This window comes from Plectropomus leopardus, chromosome 6 (genome assembly GCF_026936395.1).
Source record: "Plectropomus leopardus strain MGB_pleo_1.0 chromosome 6, ASM2693639v1, whole genome shotgun sequence".
Classification (NCBI taxonomy): Eukaryota; Metazoa; Chordata; class Actinopteri; order Perciformes; family Serranidae; genus Plectropomus; species Plectropomus leopardus.
In genome coordinates this window covers 33,474,061-33,497,539 of record NC_142181.1, presented here as the reverse complement: position 1 = coordinate 33,497,539, position 23,479 = coordinate 33,474,061, and the positions used below count along the sequence as shown (strand labels likewise).

General features: G+C 37.5%; 1 protein-coding gene across 3 annotated transcripts; it reads left to right on the top strand.

The window, feature by feature from the left end:
• Positions 1–864: 864 nt before the first annotated feature.
• On the top strand, positions 865–13,752 carry pld3 (phospholipase D family member 3). 3 transcript variants are annotated; one of them, XM_088079309.1, is made up of 12 exons: positions 865–1,038; positions 4,564–4,664; positions 5,527–5,577; positions 5,808–5,965; positions 7,140–7,320; positions 7,896–8,013; positions 8,710–8,837; positions 9,993–10,190; positions 10,379–10,518; positions 10,783–10,948; positions 11,796–11,895; positions 12,027–13,752. In XM_088079309.1, the coding sequence occupies exons 2-12, from the start codon at positions 4,638–4,640 to the stop codon at positions 12,212–12,214; spliced, it is 1,455 nt and encodes a 484-aa protein (XP_087935435.1). In that variant the 5' UTR covers positions 865–1,038; positions 4,564–4,637; the 3' UTR covers positions 12,215–13,752. The 3 variants fall into 3 exon arrangements, with proteins under 3 accessions (XP_087935435.1, XP_087935437.1, XP_087935436.1); XM_088079311.1 differs by having other exon boundaries at positions 865–1,143; XM_088079310.1 differs by having other exon boundaries at positions 865–1,148.
• The last annotated feature ends 9,727 nt before the right edge of the window (positions 13,753–23,479 follow it).

Sequence of the window (23,479 nt, the reverse complement as noted above, 5' to 3'; positions counted from 1 at the left end):
CCAAATCTGTTTGTGGATCATCTCAGGAGACTCAGGAGTGTTTGGCCAGTGGGCACGCACAAAGCTAGGTGCACACAATCAGCAAGGGTCACACCCAAGCCCCCCCCCACCACCACCACTCAGCTGGTGAATAAAGAACACTCCCTTACAGATCCTACTCCGTGGAAGTGCAGGTGATCTTCAGATCTTCATCCTGGAAGTCAGGTCAGAGGTCAGGTAAGACCCTGTCCACCTGCCTGCCCTGAGACAAACCGTCTACATTGGCTTTTTTTTTTTATGTCATAATTTTAGGGATTAAGGTATTATTTACACACAAAACTGGCCATACCAGGGGTACATAAATACAGAGAAAAGAAACTTTAAAGAATATAAAAATAAAACAATAATATTAATAATAATAAAGAAAAATACAGACCAGAATAATGCATACAAATAAAATAAAATAAAATAATGTACAAATCCAAAATAATGTATAATCAGTTCATATGAGACTTATAGAACATTATTTACACACAAAACTGGCCATATAGGGAGTACATACATATAGTAAAAAAAGAAAAAGAAAATAAATTAAAAATGAAAATGAAACAATTAGGTAATAATAATAATAATGATAATAATAATCGTTTCAAACGTTCAACTGATTTGGGTTTCTCTCATCATTTATTAAATCAGTCCCAGATATAACGAATAAATAGGAAGATTATATAACAGATGTTAGTATACATACACTCCCATGGATGAACGGCGCCCTCTCGTGGTTAAAATTGAGACCTGCACAACTGTAAATTGCCCGTGTTACGTCACACAGATATGTTCCCTGCGATTGGCTGTCCGTGTCAGGTCACATGACCACCTCTCCTCTCACTGTCCCGTCTGTTTCCAAAACGGCACTTTGACAGCACGGTGAATGAGCTTTTCCTTTGTCCTTCGTGTATTTAACAATGAAAGTACAACCTTTAATGTGATTATGCGCAAAGAACAGACGTCGACGCTGTTATATGCGGGATTTTAATTCACCTGGACGAATGAGAGCCGGTGGGTCGACAGTTTTTCGTAGCTAAAAGTGACTTGTTTTTGTTGTTTTGCACTGTCAGCGACTCTTGGTCTGCTCCAGTACAACAAAACCTGGTTACAGTGAAGGTTAGGTGGGTTTGCTTTTTCTCCTCATTTGCTTCTAATGTGTGTTTTTTTTTATGAACTTTAAATCTTGCCTACACTCCAAAGTAGCCCACACTCATATTTGTAGCCTTTTGCTAGCTAGCTACCCCTGTTATCTTTCTGTAACTAACAAAATAAGAGTGTTGCTTTGAACGTTTCATTTAGAGGGAATTGAGCAATCCTCTCTGACTCACTCAGTTCCTCAACTTGAGCCCAAACTCTTTGAGTCAAGTTGTTCCTCTCGAGGCAGTTTTCTCTAATGTCATTTGTTGCTCTGCACAGAAAAACAAGCCGTCTTTGTCCTTTGCCCCCAGTGGCAATTTCATGCACCAGTCAGACCTAAAAGATCTGGTTCAATTTGACAGACACTTAAAGCTTTTAATACTGTCAATACTATATAATGTAGAGATCCTGAAGATCATTTTCTATATAAAGGTCAGTGCAAGAAGTCAAATGAGGCACCTTGATGGTGTTTAACAACAAGTGGTACTAACAAATCTGTGAAACAGCTTTCAGGTTTTTTTAACTGAATCAAGGTGTTTCATCCCATGCAGCCAGGAAAATACCTTTCTTATTAGAGTTTCAATCCAGCAATACTGCTAGCCCGTAGTTTCCTTGTTTCTTATTTTTAGGTAAAACTTGGCACTGTACTTCAAAAAATGAAATTAGCTGTGAACAACCCAAAACCTTAAAATATAAAAATCACAAAAACTGCTGAATCTTCTTACATCCTATGTTAAGTAGACATAAATGAGTCTGATTTTTCACAGTGAACTGAATTATTGAGTTTTGGACTGTTGGTCAAACAAATTACAACATCTGAAGATGTCACTTTGGACTCAGATATTTTTTGCCATTTTTTTACCATTTTGTGACACTTTTGAAATTGTTTTTTCATCAAAAATAACTCAGAGATTAATTGATGATAAAAATAATTATGAATCAAAGTCCAGATACCGACTTCAAACTGTTCCAGGATATATTTCTGTGAACTGATGGTTGCACTCTGAAAACATTAGATCAATCTGCAGATCCTCATCCAGCATCAGTCATCAGAATTATCAGGCCTGTTCTTAAATTGTAGATATAAAATATGCTAGACTTTAAAATGTCTCCATAGACTAAGTTTCAGTATAACCCTGCATTGTTGTGGATTGTGGGGTTTTTTTTTTGTGATTTTTGGGGGATTTTTTATGTCGCGTTTGGATATCAAACAGTTATTTTTTTTATTCCTCCCTTCTTGTTGCATGTGAGACCTGTTCAGCTCTAAAAAAAGAAAAATGCAAGAAACTATACAGCTACAGCAGTAAATGTTTTTGCCGTCCAGTATATTGTATGTTCCTCTTCCAGCAGCCTTAAAGCGATAGTTCAGATTTTTTGAAGTGGGGTTGTATAGCTTAATTATCCAGAGACTCTCTCTAATTATAAGTTACAAAAACTTTACTTCAAGACTGTTTTGACAATAATAAATCACAGAAAATCAAGTGCTTAAAGGTAATAAATAAAAGTACAAGCCAAAAGACTAATTAGCGGGGAAACAAAGCACACAAGGATGGATTCATTTTTTTAAGTATATTAATGAAATAAACAAATAAATTATTGAATAAGAAGAAGAATAAAAAAGGGAAAAAGAGGGAGAGAGAAAACAACATGATTGAAGTCCATTCCCATTGGATTCCTGATCAAGAATCTGCAGTATATCAGATTCCCACTTCACTATCACAAACTCTGTATTAAAGACAGTTGACAATCTGCTTGTGTACTGCTGCCTGACAGTTATTTTGTTTGTGTTGTTGTGTGACTTTGGCATTTGTAACGTTTAGGTTGGATTCACCACAGTCACACAATAACACAAACTCACTGATTGAAGCGGCAGTAGACCAGCAGCTCCAGTGTTCAGCGAGCTAAAATGACCGTTTCTCTAAGTGGGCTCTGGTTTGATGAGAGGATAGATGGGGAACCGAGGCCATTAATGGTCTTCCTGAAACGAGCTGACAGAAAAGTGAAAATACCATTAATATAAAGTGCACGTAACCCTTTGAAACCTGAGAAAATTGGCTGGATTTCTTTCAAAAACATGGAAAGAAGGAAATGAGCAACTTTATGATACAAGAAATAACCCAAAAATTAGCAAGAAATTAGCCAACTTTAGCTAAATTAGCAAAAAGTTACAAAAAAATTACAGCAAGAAAAGAAAAAGGAAGTTACAAATAAATAAATAAATAAAATAAACAAGAAATGACCTGAAAAAAGTGCTAAAATAAAAAAAATTCTGTAACATAATTGTAAATATAGAGTTATAATGATTATAAATATAGTTTTCCCGACTTTTTCTTAATATAATTTTCTTATAACTCTCTTTCTCTCACTCTTTTTTGCAGCATTTTTTCCTGGTCATTTCCTCTTCACCTTTTGTTAATTTCTTGTAGTTTGCAAGTATATTTTTTGCCAGGTTGCTCATCCTATGTTCCCCCATGTTTTCTAAAGAAATCAAACCAGTTTCCTCATGTTTAAAAGATTGAAATGCTTATGAACGGTCTCTGAACGCAGCACAAGAAATCTAATGTCAAACCAGGTTTCAGAGGGTTAAACTGATATTGATTTTATTAGGCGGGATGTTTTAGGTGGCTAAAATATGTTTTGTTGCCGACACCATCCACAGCAAGATAAAAAAATCTTGAAGTATCCCTTTGATGAGTCACATGTTTCTGTGAGGAGTAACGAGGTCAGAGACACTGAAGCTTTACTGAGTCATGCTGCGACTGTCAGCATTCAGGCTTCCATACTTCCTCTGTCTTTTAAGCAATCAGACCACGTAAATCACGAGACTTCTCTTAAGTGGGCTGTTTTTAGTCGCTGTGAGCTCGGCTCCCATCAGCCCCGGCGTGTCAGCAGCTGGAGCCATGTGTGTGTCTTTGTGCTGGAGATGAGCTGTGCAGGTTATTCTCTGTCTGTGGTGTTGAAAGCATATAGAAGCTTCTCTTTGTCACCTCTGTGAAGGTTAGGCAGAGGTGTGTGTGTGTGTGTGTGTGTGTGTGTGTGTGTGTCTGTGTGTGTGTGTGTGTGTGTGTGTGTGTGTGTGTGTGTGTGTGTGTGTGTGTGTGTGTGTTTACTCCTACAGAAACTGTAGAGATCCCTCCTTTACCCAAGTTCACTTTTTATTTTTCCCAAATAATGTACGCTGGTTGGTAAACGTTAGTCAAATGCAGTTTACTGATGTCATGCCACAAATGTTCTCTGTAATGACTTAAAAGTTTTAAGCTCCTGTTGCCATTTCAGGCTGCCAACAAGTTCAAGTTTCCTTGTTCAGCTTCAGTATTAGATGTTTCATCAAATGTTGATGACAGAGGCATGAAGTTGTGATGTAACATTGTGTGTTTTGTTCCCGTTTTTTGGTCTCAGAGCTGTGAAGCATCATCTGACCTGAGCTCACACTGCTGATATCTATCAAATCAGATGTCATTCTATCTCTGAAAATGAAGACGGACATCGCTTACAACCAGGTAAAGTAATTTCAGGTGCTGCAGTGAATTAAATCCATGAGCTGATGAACAGAAAATTCTTACTCTTTGTGCCAACACAGATTTTGAATAATTTCCACTTTTGAATATTTGTCTAAATGAGATATTGGATTAAAAAATACCAAACATTTAGTTGGTAAAGTTTCTCCATTGTTATAATTAACTTTATGTTTTAGAAACTTGTTGATAACTTTAAACATCTCAACAAACATGGAGACATTTAACATTTTTTGGCCTAAAAGTTTAATCCAGCTGTTATTTAAAAGAATTATTTATACTGATTCATTGATGCAGTCCTAATAATTTGTATTGTATTTTAGACATTGTGCTTTAAGAAAATGCTTCCTGTGAAAGTCAGTGAGCTTGTTCATCAGATAAAAATAGGGGAGTTACGCCTTATTATCTGTCATAAACTGACAGATCATCTCATGTCACCCTGACATAAAAGCACCATGGATCCCACTTTGATTTATTTAATTCTATCAATACTTTTTAAATTTTAAACCATATTTTATTATTATTAACAGTTGTGTGCGCAACTTTTTTATTTAACAGTAGCTACTTTATTTAACTTTATTGTAACTGTAGTTCGTTCAATATTTTTTTCATTTAAGAAGTTAACATTATCTTAAAGGACATTTAAAAAAATTGCAATATATATTTTGTATCGCGATGTAGCCTAAAAATATTTTAAAGCTATATCACCCAGCCCTAGTCTCAAACATGGTGTTCCAAATGAAAAAAATATCACATGATGCACATTGCGTATTTGCTGAGGTTGTATTAAAATCCTCAAAATATTGTATGCTGATTGTGTTAATGTGTTTTTCCTGATGCCTTATAGCTGTTTGACATGGAGAAAAGGCGACAGGAATCCCACAGGAAGGCACAGGTGGTACGTTACAGAAACGCAAAGATGTATTTTGTGTATCAACTTTACTTTATTACTTAATTTTGTGTATTTACATTACAAAACACCAAATAACCAAACACAAAAAAACAATGATGCAGAATCCATCACAGTCTTCACATCTCACAAAGAAATACACATTCAGAGATAAATATTATTAACTTAATGTTGATCGACAGCCGCATCTTTTAAGTGTTGTCCCCGCCTCCTTCCAGTATTCCAGATGTGTGATGGCTCTGGCCACCATCTCCACTGTGCTGCTGGCCGCCACAGCCCTCTATCACCTCCTGACACCACGGGTTTCCTCCTCCCATCCTGCCCCGAGCAGCAGCCTCCGTCTGCCGCAGGCCGAGTCCTGCTCAGACCCCTGCAAGTAAGCGAACACCTGCATGCACAGGGACACGCCAACAGTTATTCAGCTGTCAAATTAACTGTTTGAATAGCTGTTGTAAGCACTTCTCAGGATTGATCATTGGAGAGCAAAGATTGGTTTAAACTGAATTCAAAGTTCATAGCTTACCTGGATTCTGCAGCTTGTTGGAAGGTCTTCATCAGCAGAAGAAGCCATGTTAGTTGTGATGGAACTTTAGGTATTTAAACTTTCTGTTATTTAAAGCATATCTCATTCACATTGGCTTTAAAGTTAAGCTTGATTTGATTTGAGTTGATTTGATGCGATTCGATTCAGTTTGATTTGAATTATTGCAAACATGTAAAATAGAAAATAGAGAAAACAAGCAGAAAGACAAAAAAAGTAATATTTATTTTTAGTTCTTTTGTTTGTTTGTTTTCTCTATATTTAATTTCTGGAGACCTGTTCGCAGGAAGAGTAAGCTCAGGTCCATCAGAGGAGCGAAAACTCAAAAGGTGATGTGATAGATGAAGAGTGGCAACGTGCAGCAGTATCGGTTCTGTTTGTTTAATTGCATTTAAAAGAAAAATAATGATGTAAACAGTAGATATAACAAGTGGTGGTGTGTAGTGTTTCTGTGTTGTTTAGAGTTACAAATGACTGTGCGCATCATATCTGGGAGATAAAGCATGTAAATTAGAGTAAAACACAGACTTTGCTTATCTCATATTAATGTGCCACATAAAACCCAGACGTGAGGGGGTGATTTGTAAATCTCATGAGGTCCACAGTTATGAGAACTGTGGCAAGGTATGCACTGAGCAGGGCATATTTACAAATGAAAATTGAGCTTATATATATTTTTTTTATTCATATGGACAACACACATTAATCAACATTTCGATAAATGTGCAAGTGTTAGCCATCAGGCCAATTTTCAACTGCAGTCCTTTGGCAAGGTGTTTTGAAACCTATAAAAGCAATAAACTATGTAACAGTGTGGACTGTTTGCCTGCAAATTACCTAATCATTTTTGTACTATAATTTCTCTTTACATAGCATCATATGTCATACATCTGTGATAAGCTATCATAGTCATGGTCGATTTATCGGTCAAGCTCTTCTCCACAGGCAGAACCATGAGTACACATATTACTCATTTATTTTAATCATTTCCTCTCTTTGTTGCTGTCAGGATTGTTCTGGTGGAGAGTATTCCTGAAGGACTGGAGTTTAACTCCAGCACCACTCACCCCTCCATCTTCGAGGCCTGGATCAATCTGATGGCTGAAGCTCGCAGCAGTGTTGACATTGCCTCCTTCTATTGGACGCTCACTAACGAAGACACCGGCACTCATGAGCAGACAGCCTATCAGGTCAGCTGGAGCTGTGGATGAGTTTTACTTATCAGAAAAGATCATTTAAATTTAAATGTGAACATACTTATAAGTATTAACAAGAAGGAAGATCAAGCACACCAAAAATGTAAAAAAAAAAAACGGAGAACAAGGAGGAGTTACATTAAAAAAAAAACAACTTTATTACAATGGCTAAATCGTTAATAAAGGAAACATGTTTCGACCACTGGGCATTAAAAAAAAACTTCTATTTTTTTTAAAGCCCTGGTGAAGACCTGTAGTGCTTTTCAATGATTTAGCCTCTTTAATAAAGGCGTTTTAATGTAATTCCTCCTCATTTTTCTTTTTTTTCACATTTTTGGAGCACCTGGATTTCCTTCCTGTTTATCCTGTTGGTTAGCATTTTCTATGAGCACCCGACAGGTTTTTGACCTACGTTTGACCATAGCCAGAGCAACCAGTCATCTCTCTCTTTTTCTAGGACTTATTAGTATTATTTTAAAAATGAAAAACATGAAAAATGTTTTCTTTTTGATTACAGAAGCATGAATAACATTTACAATGTTAAAATTATTTTTATGCTGTGTGCACAGGGTGAGACCGTTCTGAAGACGCTAGCTGAACTGTCTGGGAAGTTGTCAGTTCGTATCGCAGTGAACACGCCACAGGAGAGTCAACCGCAAGCAGACCTCAGACTGCTCAACAAGTCAGGTGACACTGACAGTCTTTTTTGGTTACACCTGATCTTATTCTTTGTCATTTCCAGGCATTAAAATGCCTTATGGCTTTTCATGGCTTGATTTTAACTTTTTTTCACGTGAAACTCAGCACCTCTGCTGCCACAAACATCCGTTCATGACAAATCATTGAATTGTGTAAGTCCTTTTGTCTTTGAATACATAAACCAGTACTAATGTTAACTCTTTTTGCTTTTGAGAGTTAATTTGTGTGTGAAACTGCCTGATTGTGTCCAAATGTACGTACATGGAATCTGAAAAGCTACATATTTTATTTATTGTGTCGCTTTTCCAGACCGTCTTCTAATTACTGCAATTATATCTCAAATAATCCTTTTTTTTTTACAATTTAATTTTTTTTTTCTTTTTCTCTGCATATTACAATTTTAAATCAAAAGGTTTAGATTTGATTTAAATCATTTTTTCTCTAAATATTATAATTTCACTTAAAACAATTTCAGACTTGTTTATTCAAATAATTTTCTCTAAATATTACAAATATATGTCAAATTATTTATTTTTTTTAAAAAGGATATTTCTCTAAATATTTGAGGATTACTGCAGATTATTCTGACTGTTTATTATTTTGGCTCTATGCTATGTAGCTGAACATATTATTGTGTGTGCGTGCGTGTGTGCGTGCGTGCGTTCATGCACGTGTGTTTTTCAGGAGCTGATATTAGGACAGTTAACATGAGAGAGCTCACCTCAGGCGTCCTCCACACAAAGTTCTGGGTTGTGGACAAGAGACACATTTACATTGGTAGTGCCAACATGGACTGGAGGTCCCTCACACAGGTATACACACACACACACACACACACACACACACACACACACAGAACACTCTCTCACAGGTTATCAGTCAGAAATACATTTTTTTATCCGATATGTGTAAATGGGAATCTTCCAATCTTCTTATATTAATATTATATTTATATTTTATATTTCTTAAATAGTTTACCAGAGTATTTTTGCTACTTTGTGGACAGTATCAGGAAGTCCAAGCAAATCTGTGTTTCTTCTGCTTTTAGGAGGAAGTTTTTGTGTTGGCTCTAAGCTTCGGTCACATGCTATGCCGACAGAATAGTTAATATTTTCTTGACTACCATGATGGTGTAAAACCACATCTCAATTTTAGCTTTCCCAATCACACGTGGTATTCATCTTGCTGAGCTGTCACTGCCACGAACATCCTGTTCTCAGAAAAGTACACCAACATTCCATATTTTTTCTGTTTGTGTGCCAGTAATAAAGAGACACTTCTTTCTGAAGGAAATGTCTGAAGAAATTAAGATTTCAGGAACTATTAGTAAAACTTAATTCAAGATGAGTTTAAAATTTGAGAAATATCATCCTGATTCAAAATAACATAACAATTCTGTGGTTACCAGCATCTATCATCTCTTACATTCTGACACTCATTTTTGTAAAGAAAAATCGTTTACAATGTGATATGGTGTCCACATTACAGGCATTAAATGACACTAAACATCCAAATCTTCAAATGAAGTCAGAGTTTTTTCCTTGTCAGATGATGGATATAGAAATCAAAACCTGTAGGGGTTATGCAGTAGAATAACTATCTATCAATCAATCAGACTTTACACCAGAGGCGGGATAAAACTTATAGATAAAATTTAAAAAAATAATACTAAATTTAAAAAAATGCTTTTGATAGTCGATAAAAGGTAAATAAAAAGGATAGCAGCACAAAGTATAATAATAGATACCAATGTTAAAAATAATAAAATGATATACCATCAAGTAAAACAGCTAAATAGACCAATATACATAAACAAATACTCAATAAATGAATAGGTAGAGTTCAATTAAAAGCCAGACTAAAAAGTCGGTCTTGAGTTTGCTTAACAGTGAGAGAGCACAATTTATAAAATAGTTTTGTGTATGTTTCCTCTCGATGTGAGTTGATATTCTGCTGGTGGTGTGCAGGTGAAGGAGCTGGGTGCGGTGGTCTACAACTGCAGCTGCTTGGCTGCAGACCTGGGGAAGATCTTTGAGGCCTATTGGTTTCTGGGGGAGAGTCAGTCAATCCCATCGCCTTGGCCCAGCAGCTTCTCCACCCTCTACAACAAAGACACGCCCCTCCAGCTGCCACTCAACAACACGCCGTCCAACGTCTACCTGTCGGTGAGACACATACAGGGAGAGAAGGATGAGAGATTTTTTTATTTTCAGTTTATTAACAGGAAGAAGCCTGTCTGTAACCGCTGATTCTCCTTGCTGTATGATCCGTTGAGGCTCCTGCATTGTTTCAAACGTTGCTAGAATTCAGAAATAACTAACAAGATCTCTTTTCTCTCCTCACTCTCTCTCAGAGTTCCCCTCCGTCTTTCTGTGCCGCCGGCAGGACTCCAGACCTTCAGTCCATCCTCAGTGTGATGGAGGATGCCCAGAGCTTTATCTACATTGCTGTCATGAACTACCTGCCCACCATGGAGTTCTCACACCCTAAACGGTACAGCTGTTCACAGACTTGTGATGTGACACAAATTCAAAGATCGTCTAATACATACAGCAGCTCTACATATATGTCTTCAGCAGCTGAGAAAATAAAGCGACTGGAAAGTTATCCATTAAATCACAAGAAAAATTTGATAGATAGTTCAAAATCCATTTCACAACTTCAAAACCACTAAAACCGGCTCATAAACTGGCTCGTTCCATCATTTCTACTGTGATGTCTCATGTTTTCATGCTCTGTACGTGTCGCCCTCTGCAGGTACTGGGCAGACATCGACACCCAGCTGAGGCGAGTCGGGTACGAGAAGCGGGTCAAAGTACGCCTGCTGATCAGCTGCTGGGCCAGCACCCAACCCATCATGTTTCCCTTCCTGAAGTCTCTGGCCTCACTTTATGACCCCAAGAGCAAACTGGACATCCAGGTGGTAAGTGCAGCCTCTATGTTGCTTCATAATGAAGGAAAGACCCAGCTGCGTTAATGTGCCACTGAGAAAAGAGGTTGTACATATTATTATTGAAGTTCTTTCAATGTATAAAACTGGGTTGTCGGCTATGTGCTGTATATCACGTTAGTTAGCTGCTTAGATCAAGCATACAGTGCGTACATATGTTTCAGTTTTTGTCAATATGGACATACTGCTCGCAGTGTTATCATGGTAAGATTCTCCACAATTCAATCATTCAGTTAATTTTACTGAAAACATGAGCACCAAAGAAGAAAGTATGACCTGCATAGCAAACAAGAGAGACGCAAAAAAGTGATTAGTATATGTAGAAGACTTTCTTTTTTTTAAGCTATGGAAAAATGTCCAGTGATCTGTATGCGTAATTAGCATAATTATATATTTGCAATTATTTTACAGAATTATTCTGATCTTTAAGATTTGTTTTCAGGTAATTTCTCGCTTTTTTAATTATTATTATTATTTTACTTTCTTGTTGGGATTTTTTTGGTGGGGGCAATTTTTCAGGTAATTTACTTGTACTTGGGTCATTTCTTCTTCTGTTGCTCATTACCATCTTCCCATGTTTTTTAAAATAAGTAAGTAAAGCCAATTTGACCAGATCTCTAAGTATTAAATACAAATTTTGATTGTATTTCCATTTTTGCTGAGCAACAGTTTTTTGTGGAAAGAAACAAAAGCCCATCCCAAATATAAACCTGTTGAAGTCAGTGATTTAAGCAACTGATAGCCCAGGCTGTTAATAGAAGTTTTAGGGTATATTACAGTAAGAACAATAACATGATGACCTTTTGTTTTTCTTCTCCAGAGGCTGTTTGTGGTGCCTGCCAGCCCCAGACAGAGGGAGATTCCCTTTGCCAGAGTCAACCACAACAAGTACATGGTGACTGACAAGATAGCCTACATAGGTAAGACTGCCCACACACTGTATGGTTCCATTAAAAAAATCTCTTCTGATTGTACAGCCGAATATGTATCACCTGTCCAATCAGCCAAGTGATGAATGGGCTAAAGTATCATCTGTTTTTTGTGTCTTTAGGTACGTCTAACTGGTCAGGTGACTACTTTGTCAGCACAGCTGGCTCAGCACTGGTTGTCAATCAAACTGCATCACAGTCCTTGGAGCCGACCGTCCAATCCCAGCTGAAGGCTGTGTTTGAGAGGGACTGGGAGTCCACCTACAGCACTCCTCTCACCCAGCACTCAAACCTCAAAGACTTTTGTTAGTTTTAACAGCCGATATGACAGACACCATCTCAGTGTGGACGCCTCGAGTCGACACAGTGCTGTAGTTGCACATTTATTTTAGTATTTAAACTTTCACGCATTTTGCATGACCCAGCTGAAACAACAGGAGCATGGACACTCTGTGCTGATAAATCAGCTGCAGACGACCTCTCAGCAGAGCGGAGTTTCCCCGTTTGCTAAGGTTCAAAGGAAGATAACTTCCACTTAACCTGGAGTATCACAGCTTTAGTGCCAAACTCCAGTTTGACTTAAATAATGTGCCATTAACCAAGTATATTGCCCAGTTCTGCCAGCCTTACATTGTCAAGGGTTGCTCAAAGGTGCCTAAGTGTTATTTTTAGGCAGAAATAACTACTTTTTTTTTAGCCATTTCTATAAAAGCAGGCACGGGATTCTAACCGTGTGTGGATAATAAGCCACTTTCATTTTGAGGTACTCTGCAGTAACATCAGACCAGAATGTACTGCACCAGCAGTTTTTCTTTTACAAACCTCCAACAGACTTGTAGGATTAACTTGAATTAATCATGGTGCCCATCATGTAGAAGAGGGAGCGCTGTTTCATCTCTTCAGTCAGGTCTGTTTCATGATGAGGCACAATGATGTTTTTAACTGGCTCCCGTAGTCACCATGTTTAAAGAGGGACTTTGCCAATTTTCAACCAGCTTTGTTTCATAAAAATGTGGGTAGTGTGTGTATAAATGAACTGTGGTAAACGTCTTACCGGCGCCCAGATCTCCCTGCTCATCGCTGACTCCAGGGCTGCTGCTCCAACTACAGGCTTCTGCATTTTTTGTATGTCTGCCACCAAAGACACAGAGAGTAAAGCAGCGGATCAAGACGGACACCTGCCCCTCTCTCTCAAACCAAACTTGGATCAAATGATAAAACTAAGCAGCGCTGATCAAATATAATATGCGTAACCTAATTCTCACCTGAAATGTTTGCAGAAACATATATTAGTGACCTATTTAGCTGTAATACAACACTGTTTGTTGCCAGCCGGCCACTATATTGCACTATATTGTTTGCTATGTCAAAGTAGTCAAGCTCGCTTTTCGTGATCCACCAGCGAGAGAATTTATTGGTCCAGTGCGGCGCAGTGCATTCTGGTAGTTTTTCTACCTCTTAATCAAAACCAAACACCTCAGCCCTTTTCCTCTGCTTTCTCTGGTTGTGTAGCAGCAGTTATTTTCATCTCTTTACTACAGAGACAGCCAAGTATTTTTAAAGAGCATCTTCACAGCAGTGAAATACTTTAATTAACTTTAACTTTAACTTTTATTGATCTATTCACTGGTCACTTTCTATTTTTAAAAATCAATCACAATGCATTAATTTTCTTCAACATCTGCCTCAGTGGGAGCTTTTTGAATCCTAGCTCACCTCAGGGAGTAAAGTCTTTTCTTAACTGATGATTTAAGTTTGCTGGAATCATTAATGTTCATACTGGTGTGCTGTGCTTGTACTGTAAATAAGATGCAAGCTTTTTAAATTCCATTTTCAGTCCTCAGGACTGTTTTTAAATAAATTTATTTCGAGACAGCAGTGTACACAATAGATTGAAAGTTTGCAGCAGCAGTGAATGGGGATGGACTCATTTAATTTCCACTGTGTGGAGTGATTGAAACTACCAATTAGTGAAGAGGTGGTTGTTATGGCAACTGTCGAATGAGCGTGTTGTAGCAGCATGCCTATAAGAAAGCTCTGTGGCAGTTATTGTATACACCTCTTTGTCCTCTTTATAAAAAATACTCTTCATAAATGTTTTAGAATCAAAGTCTATTTAAAGTTGTTTATGTGCTCTGATACACACATATTCAGTTATGAGGAATGAGAATTATTTATGTGACACAATGAAGTTCATACCACTTTGTTATAGATTTGTTAGCAAAGAGCCTCTACATAACATGTTAAGCTCCTAGATCAGAGCCTCAGGCACCCTCACATGGTGATATGAGGTTAGTTAAAGAGATGGTCTAATTCGCCAAATACTGTCCTCCCTTGGTAAATAGACGAGTTCTGAACATTTTGATCTTGGAAAAACTACAATATTTGCACACCTGAACGTGCGTCAGTGCACTGGAGGGCAGCAAATACCCCCGCACAATTTCACTGTTTGTTTCATACACGTGACATGCAATGTTTCAGATTGAACCACCTTTATCAAGTAAATGAGCCGCAGGATTGAAGCCATGATTTAAAAAAATACGGCAGTCATGACTCCAAACTCCCACATTGCAACCGCAACACTCGAAGACCATTGTTAAAAAAAATAACTCTTATCTCCTTACATGATTGTGAAAGTGCTGCTTCTATACAAAATTATGTTGGATCTTATGACCGTTTCTTTAAAAATATTTGACTTTGACCTGAGGATGCTTAGCAACGAAACCCAGTTGTTTCCAAAGCTGCACTGCTTGTGATAATCTGCTGCTCCAGCTCAGCAGTGACTAATGTTCCTGTGCAGGAGGTCTATTAGCTGTAGGAGGGCCTTCTCTATCGCAAAAAGTCCAAAAAATACACAAGATGAGCCACATAACCACATAAGACCACTATCAAGACCACTTCAACTTGACTCTACAAATTTAAACAGAAGGAGGAATCAAAATTCATCAATCATGGGGAAATTATCGAAAGAGTCCGGCATGATAGATGTATGGACGGACCTACAGCCAACAGAAAAGCAATTTACTTATTATTCATCACACCACAAAGAATACTCCAGACTGGATTACTTTTTTATGTACGCTGCAGATAGACACAGGACAAAAGATTGCAAAATAGCTATGGGAGTGTATCTCACAATACACCTTGATAATAAAAAGAAAGATACACTACAGAGACTTAACACAAGTCTGCTCAACGATGGCAAATGTAAAGAATTTATCAAAAAAGAACTTAAAGAAAACGTATATGTTTCTCTGCTTACAGGAAAAAGGAAAAGCAGAGACACCTCTTAGAACTAAGGCTAAAATGAAGAATTTAGAAACTCAGCATTCCATCCAAAGAGACCCACAAATATTGGCACAATTAAAATGTGCTGTATCCAACAGGAAGTAAATAAGGTCTATGATGATTAAAACGAGAAAAAAATGAGATTGAGATAGATAAAATAGATAGATTAAGAGAGATAAACAAAAATACCATGTCACTGGTCCTAAGGCTATGAAGCTTCTGTATTGGAGACTACATAAACAACAAACTGAGAGGACAGTTTATAAAATTAGCAATATAAGAAATAATAAAGTATGCCACAAGCTAGAGGGAATTATACAATCTTTTGAGGCTTACTATGAGGACTTATACACCCAACCTGATGTAGTTGATACCTTTAACACTGACCAATCAATAGGAGCCCAGCAAAATAATGTACTGAACTCAGACATAACCATTACTGAGCTGGATTAAGCAATTTCTCAGTTGAAGACTAATAAAACACCAGGCTCTGACAGCCTTATTGGAGAATGGTATAAAGCCTTCAAACCTGAGTTGGCTCCAATGCTCCTCAGATGCTTTAACTACACCCTAAAAGAAGGTCAGACACCCAAGTCATGGTGTGAAGCAGTAATATCAGTAATCCCTAAAGAGGGTAAGGATACAGGAGAATGTAGCTCATTTCGACCTATATCAATTTTAAATATTGATTATAAACTGTATGCATCAATACTTGCTAAAAGGATTGAACATATTGTCTCTGAACTGACAGATCCTGATCAAACAGGGTAGATCATATAATTAAGTAAAACATCAGCGCAGCACTGATTAGCCTGGATGTGGAAAAGGCATTCGACACAGTCGGGTGGGATTATCTATATCAAGTGCTAGAACGATTTGGCTTCAATAAGAAATCAGTTCAGTGCATCAAGTCAATATGCTCATCCCCTACAGCTGAGATAAGAATTAATGAGCACCTATCCCATCCCATCAAGTTAGAGAGAGGGTGCCGCCAAGGTTGCCCCCTGAGCCCTGCCCTTTTTGCGTTTTTTATAGAGCCCCTAGCTCAGGCAATAAGGGAAGATCCAGAGATTAAAGGGATTTTGATAGGGAAAACTGATTATAAAATATGTTTTTTTGCCGTTGACATTTTGTTGACTGTGACTGAACTGAAGAGAAATATACCCAAATAGATGTCTATTTTAAAATTGTTTGGTGCCTTTCCAGAACATAAATTGAATACACACGTCTCAAATACTTTGTTAAAATTTTACTCCGAATGCTGAGTTGCAAAGTAAATTTGATTTTAAGTGGGACTCTGCTGCTATTAAGTATCTGAGTGTGCGAATCCCAGGAGACATCTCAAAGATATATAAGAGTAACTACTGCCCTCTTACCACGTCAATTAAAGCTGATCTCGATAGATGGATCGTATTACCACTAGATATGTCAAATAGAATTGAGACAGTAAAAATGATTGTGCTCCCTAGACTATTATACCTATTCCAGTCACTTCCTGTGGTAATTCCCCCTAAAGAATTCAGTGAATGGAATAGGATGATTTCAAGGTTTGTGTGGAACGGCAGAAGATCCTGGATTAAATATAAAACCCTAAATTGTTCAGAGATAATTGGGGTCTTACCCTTCCATGCACTGAAGATTATTACACCGCTGCCCAGTTAAGACCTCTTGTCTGCTGGTGCAATTCAGAGTACTCAGCCAAATAGAAAGACTTAGAATTGGGTCAGTTTGATTCACCAGCACAACCTGTATTAGGTGATTACTAAACCCAGAAGGCTCAACTACATAAACTAAATCAGTGGATCAAGCTAGCCCTTAGGGTATGGTTTAAGACCTGCAAGAGGTTCCACCTTGAAAATCATGCAAGAATACTGAAATGGTAGATGATGATCCAGACTTTATGTCGTCTGACCTAGACGTGCAATTTAGACAATGGGCACACATGGGTATAATTGCTTACTGTACTATTGCTAGTGGTTACAATATGGAGTCTTTTAAGCATCTTTCAAATGTATACAATTTTGGAAAATGTGATTTCTTCAGGTACCTCCAGGTTAGGGACTACTTTAACAAAGAAATCAAACAAACAGCATATTGTATCTAACTTGACCGATATATTTATTGGGGCACATAAAACTAAAGGTAACAAACATCTAGTTTCACAGATATATAAAGAATTACAAAACTCTAAAAATCACTCCACCATTCAGGTTAGACAGAAATGGGAAAGGGAATCAGTCCAGGAGATATCTGAAGAGGACTGGAATATTATTTGGGAAAATCTGATTGAAACTACCGACTCAAGGTCCTACAACAGGGTTTCAATGGTCATTTTTTTAACCACCATTTTTGTGTGTGTGCATGTGTGTGTGTGTGTGTGTGTGGTTTGTTCTTTCTCTTTACTCTAATACAAGGCCTATGTTAACAATGTTTTTCTATTACCCTTTTTTCTTTCTTTTGTTTTAACCTGAAAACACCAATAAAAAGAAAGTTACACAAAAAGACAACTTTAACTGAATATGCCGCTGTAACTATAGTTATTATTGTGGCAGCTGCACTGTCCTCTGGCTGCCTGCTGGGATTGTTCCCCAGTACAATAGTGCTGCTGGGCTTCTCTGTCGCCATACATTCCTATAAGCCTCCATGTGCGTGCAGCAGCGCGGAGGAGGAGCGTGAACAGCGCCGGCCAGGACCGGTCAGCAGGGCGGATATGGCGGCGTACAGCCCTGCATATCACTGCTGGTTCCGAGAGGGGTTTTTTAGATTTCACAGTGAAGATGGCTTGATAAAATAAAGCCACCTGGAGTCACGGACGAGCAGCCACTGTTTCTCTCACTTCGTGCGCGGAGATACTGGTGCGTTTTTGTGCGCAAAGACTTTCTGTGGGTGAGGAAGTTTCCGGGCAGAGCTCCAAAACCAGGGCGGATATTTCACTGGAGTGAAGGTATGAAGCCACAGGACTAAATCTAAGTCCTGAAAAACTTTCTTTCTAGTTTGTCTCCAACTGTCCAACTTGTCTGTCTCCAACTGTGGATGAAGTTTATTTCTTGTGGACTGACGCGCCAACAAACTAAAATGAGCCATTCAGGGCGTGTAACTTCCAGCTGACCCTGAACCCATTATTATATTCTGTAATTACAAATGACTGGGAGTGGGTAAGGACTATTCCGTCAAATAAGTTGAAAATCGAAGTTTCTCAGTTTACTTGCCGGTGTTTTGTTGAAGACTGTTCGTTTGATACTTAGGCCTATAGCATTTATCACTTTCTGGTTTTATAAAGTGTGTTTTAATTTCTTTAGCTCTTATGTTTACTTGAGGGCTTACATAATTCTAATTTGATAATATTAAAAAAAATATATATTTATATCTTTTATGTATTTTTTTAAAATATGAATTCATTTTCTCATATTTTTGTTATTCCCTTTTGTATTTTTCCCCACTCCACCTATTTTTATGAAAGAATTATTTTGCACATTTTATATTATTTAAACCGACATTTTTAAACTACAACTTTGATCAATGTGCCCAAACATAGGAGCTACACAACTGATCCCTCCTCTGCCCCTCTCGAGCATGTGGACCAAACCCTTTTGATTTATTTTATTTTATTTTATTAAAAAATAACCATATATGGTTTTTATAAGGAAAACTTGAATTATTTTTTTATACTGGTAACTGGTTTTAGTTCATTAAAGCTGGTCGAAGATTGGCCCTGATCCAATTCTTGCTGGTCTTTGATGGTTTAGTTGGGTGGGCCACTAGTTGGAGTGACCAGTTGGTCAAGCTGAGCACATTTATCTTTATGCATATCCCATGACAGTGGACTTAACTGATTTATGCCCTTTGCTTTTACTCCCCTCCCCTCCCCTCATGATGCTGTTATTTCTCCACACTCAAAGACATTGAATTTGATTAAATCTTACAGGAACTTAAATAGATAAACCAAGTAGAGTGACCACCACAAGCTGGTATGAGCAGCTAAACAATCAGAAATGATGCAAAAACATACCTTAAGCTGGTCAAACAAGCTGGTCAGCCAGTTACACCATCTTAAGCTGGTCAAGCTGTTTTTTTCAGCATGGTTGTTGTTCATCTCTCAAACTGCTGTCTCTGCAGTTTCAGAGCCTCCGCCCAGATTAAAGCCCCGCTGATGTCCTCTGTGTCCTGCTATTCTGCTCACTCTGTCCCAGCTGTTTAAGGTAAATATTCACTCACAAACTGCAGCTTTCTACAGTATTATGACTGGATGTAGACTTTAATGCTGCAGTATAACTCTGACATTCACACATTAATGATATGAAATCTTTGAGGGTTTAAACCATTTAAATCCTGGAGAAACATCACTTTTCTTGCTGCTCTCAGATGTCTTTCACAAGTATTCAAAAGCTCTGAAACCTGAACAAATTGGTGCAGTTTATTTCAAAAACACTGGAAAAAAAGGTAGAGTACCTTGGTAAAAAAAAGAAAGAAAAAAAGTTCCACAAATTGCAAGAAAACACTACATTTGGGAATTCATTTTTTTAAACCCAGGGGAAAAAACTTCAGGAAAAATGTCTGGGGAAACAAGAACAAAGATAAGGAAAAACTATATTTATTCTTATCAAAATTATAATCATCTTTTCCAAGTCTTGTTTGCCTTGTTTTTTTGTTGTTGTTTTTTTTGTTTGTTTGTTTGTTGTTGTTGCTGTTGTTGTTGTGTTCTTTTTTACTTTCTTTTTTAAACTAATTTTAGGTTGTTGGGGTTTTTTCGTCTGTTTGTTTATACATTTCTCACTAATTTTGGGTCATTTCTTCTGTTGCTCATTGTCTTCTTCCCTTCCACTATTTTGCACACTTTTAAGAAGCTTTTGTAATATTATTATTATTAATAATAATAATAATACTATATATATATATATATATATATATATATATATATATATATATATATATATATATATATATATATATATTTAAAATTATGTAAAATCCATTTTTTTAAAAAGGGGTTTGCTGTCATTAAAAGTAGGCAGTGTAAATACAAGTACAATAATAATAGTAACTATAATAATAATAATGCCTTTATTTAGAAAGCACTTTTCAGAACAAGTCAAAGTGCTTCACATATAAAAATTAAAAATAAAAGAAATAAAAATTAAATATTTGCATGAATACAAAAAAAAGATAATAAAACAACAGTGTGGTCAATACAGAGCAAGTCTAAAATAGTGAGTTTCCTGAATTTCTCTGGCAGGTCACTCAACAACTGAGAGACCTGAATGGGAAAGGTCTAGTGACCTTTATTTTTAAGGTTTGACGGAGGAATGGCAGGAATGACCTACCAGAGGATCTCAGGTTGCACTCAGGCTTGTCAGTACAGGAGGTCAGCTATATATTCTGGAGCTTAGCCCCTACAAACCCTAAAAGTTATCAGTAAAAATTTAGAATCCACTCTAAGATGAACTGGGAGACATTAAAATTATTTTCAAATTGGTCTGATGTGTTTTCTTGGACTTGGATATCAGTCTAGCTGCGACACTTTGGATCATTTCAGACTAATGTAATTTCCTGCTGAGTGCAACTGAGTAAACTTACGGTTAGGTGAACACTTCAACTGGGATGTAGCATATAAAATAAGTATTGCGTTATTTTGATTTGGCCATGTAAAGTGATGGTAGCAACTGTAATTGATCATGTTTTGTTTATGTTTTGTGAAATTGGTTTTGCGCTGCACTTTGTCTCACTTCAGCCACTCAATTAAGCAATCACACTTTTTTCATGCATTTTAAATAATTAATACAAATATCAATTACAAAACCTGCGCAAAACAGACTGAACAAACTTTGATCCTGTTTAATTTCTAGATCTTAGTGACATTAAAAAGTAACAGAAAGAGAGATGCCTCCACCAAACACCACATCCTTGTCTCCAGTGGGTGGTTGCTTGGCGTGTGTGGTGTTGCAGTAGCAGATTTCTAACACTTGTGTGCAGTGTTTGTGCAGGTTTAAACTGATAGACTGCTCTGACGGTCAGTGTCAAGCTGTTCTCTCGACTCACCTCAGTGTTGCGCTTGTTGACGCTTTTGAAACAGAAATTAGAGTGCAGTGGAATGAGATTTGAAATGTGGGCTCCATTAAATCAAAACATTTAATCAGAAAAGAAACCAAAATCAGTCACTCATGAACACAACTCATCACAGTGGAATAAAATTAGATCTATCTAATCTCTGTAAAGGCACTTGTGCATTGCTAAATTCAGCCTCAACTGCCTGTAATTGGTAATGTTTTTAAACTGATTCACATACCGAGTCTTTGAGCTGAGACTTTAACCCTTTGCACCCCTACCAAAAATATAAAGCAATGAGCAAAAAAAGAATAATGCAAACATTTGTAAGAAATTAGAAAAATTTACAAGAATTACCTGAAAATTTGTTTTGAAATTATAAAAAAAAAACAAAGAGGAATTTATCCAGAAAAAAAGTGCTTAGAAATATAATGATTTCGTAACATAATTCTAAATATGTAAATAAGATAATTATAAATATTTTTTTTAGTTTTCTTAGGTTTTTTTCTTTTTTTTACAGACATTCCTCCCTTTAGCTTTTCTAATTAATTATCTAAATCAAATCATTTCTTACAGTTTGTGGAACGTTTTTTACTGAGTTGGTCATTGTTTTTTTCTCTGTGTTTTTGAAAGAAATCTCACATATTTGCTCAAGGTTTAAATACTTGTGAAAGGCATCTGAAGGCAGAACGAGAAACGTGATGTTGCTCCAGGTTTCAAAGTGTTAGCTGAGAGTCCAGCTGTGGTCCACTGGATCTGGCTGTTTATGGGTGTGTCTAAATGAGAGTCAAACACACCCAGTCTCTGCTGACTGCAGACTAGTCTGAGACGTGCTGTTTGATGAATACACACCTGCTGACCCAGAGCGAGAAACCCAAATATACAGAATCTGTGATAAGACTCAAAATGTTAAATCCCATTTATCTTACTCTCTGTCTGTCTCTGTCTGTCTCTGTCTGTCTCTCTTTCTGCCTCTGTCTCTGTCTCTCTGTCTCTGTCTCTCTGTATCTGCCTCTCTCTCTGTTTCTGTCTGTCTCTCTCTCTGCCTCTGTCTCTGTCTCTCTGTCTCTGCCTCTCTCTCTGTCTCTATCTGTCTGTCTCTCTGTCTCTGTCTCTGTCTCTCTGTCTCTGTCTCTGTCTCTGTCTCTCTGTCTATGTCTCTGTCTTACTGTCTCTCTTTCTCTCTGTCTCTGTCTGTCTGTCTCTGCCTCTCTCTCTGTCTCTGTCTGTTTGTCTCTCTCTCTGTGTCTCTGTCTGTCTCTCTCTCCGTCTCTCGTTCTCTGGGTGGGTTTCCATCAAGCCTCAAATTGCACAAATTAAATATGCAAATTTAAAATACGCCTATAGTGGAAACCAGTAAACTTCTGAAAATGTCCCATTTATTGTGAAAAAGTTTTTGCTTGCATGAGGTGGTATTTCAGGCAATTCAAAAAGCTTGGCTTTTTTAGGTCACATGATGCTATGGCTATATGCTTGTCAGTAGGAACTGTCTCCCTCATGATGGAGCAGGAGCGACAAGAGGTGTTATTGCATCACATAACTTTTCAAAACTTGAGCCGATCATCCAAAAGTTTTGAATCCACAATTCCTCTGTGAAATTGTGGACTACCAGTTCCCAGAAATCCCTCATACGTAGCCGCTCCCACATATAAGGGGCTTTCACACTTACATCGCCTTTGATTGAAAATAATGACGACTACTGCAGAGGCTGCCATAGAAATAAATCTGCTAAGTCGCATTACATAGCAAGTGTTTATAGACATTTTGAAAATATCGCTTAAGTTTTGTGCAAATCTGTAATGAAACCCACCTGCTGACTCCCACAACTTCTCTTAACCCAGTTTGCAGTATTTTTTCACTGTGAGGAAAAAAATCTAACAAGAAAAGTATACTGCCATATGCTGTTCCTCACAAGTATATCTAAATCTGGACACACACACGTCCTCTGAGGTATCTCCAACATGTCACTTCCCAGTATGTAAACTATTTAGTGTCATCAGGGGCTGTGGAACGCAGCGGAGCCCAACCCTGGAGGTTATTTCTGTCTCCCAGTTAACCATCCAGCCCCCACCCATCCAGTGACCCACGAAGACTGTGTGTGGTGAGAGAGGCAGCCTGTGTTTTTGTACCGAAAGCCTAACTGAACTTGGCAGAATTTGATGGACCCTGCTCCCAAAATGCTGAGTGTTCAGGTGAAGGCTGTAGCGTGATTTGGATGAAATTCACAGGACAGATATTTAAAGTG

What these genes read in the sequence shown, in the direction of transcription:
- pld3 (XM_088079309.1), top strand. Translation starts at nt 4,638, where the DNA reads ATGAAGACGGACATCGCTTACAACCAG. An exon ending in ACTGGAGGTCCCTCACACAG is followed by an intron (nt 8,838 to 9,992) that starts GTATACACACAC and finishes GGTGGTGTGCAG; the next exon opens with GTGAAGGAGCTGGGTGCGGT. An exon ending in GCAAACTGGACATCCAGGTG is followed by an intron (nt 10,949 to 11,795) that starts GTAAGTGCAGCC and finishes TTTCTTCTCCAG; the next exon opens with AGGCTGTTTGTGGTGCCTGC.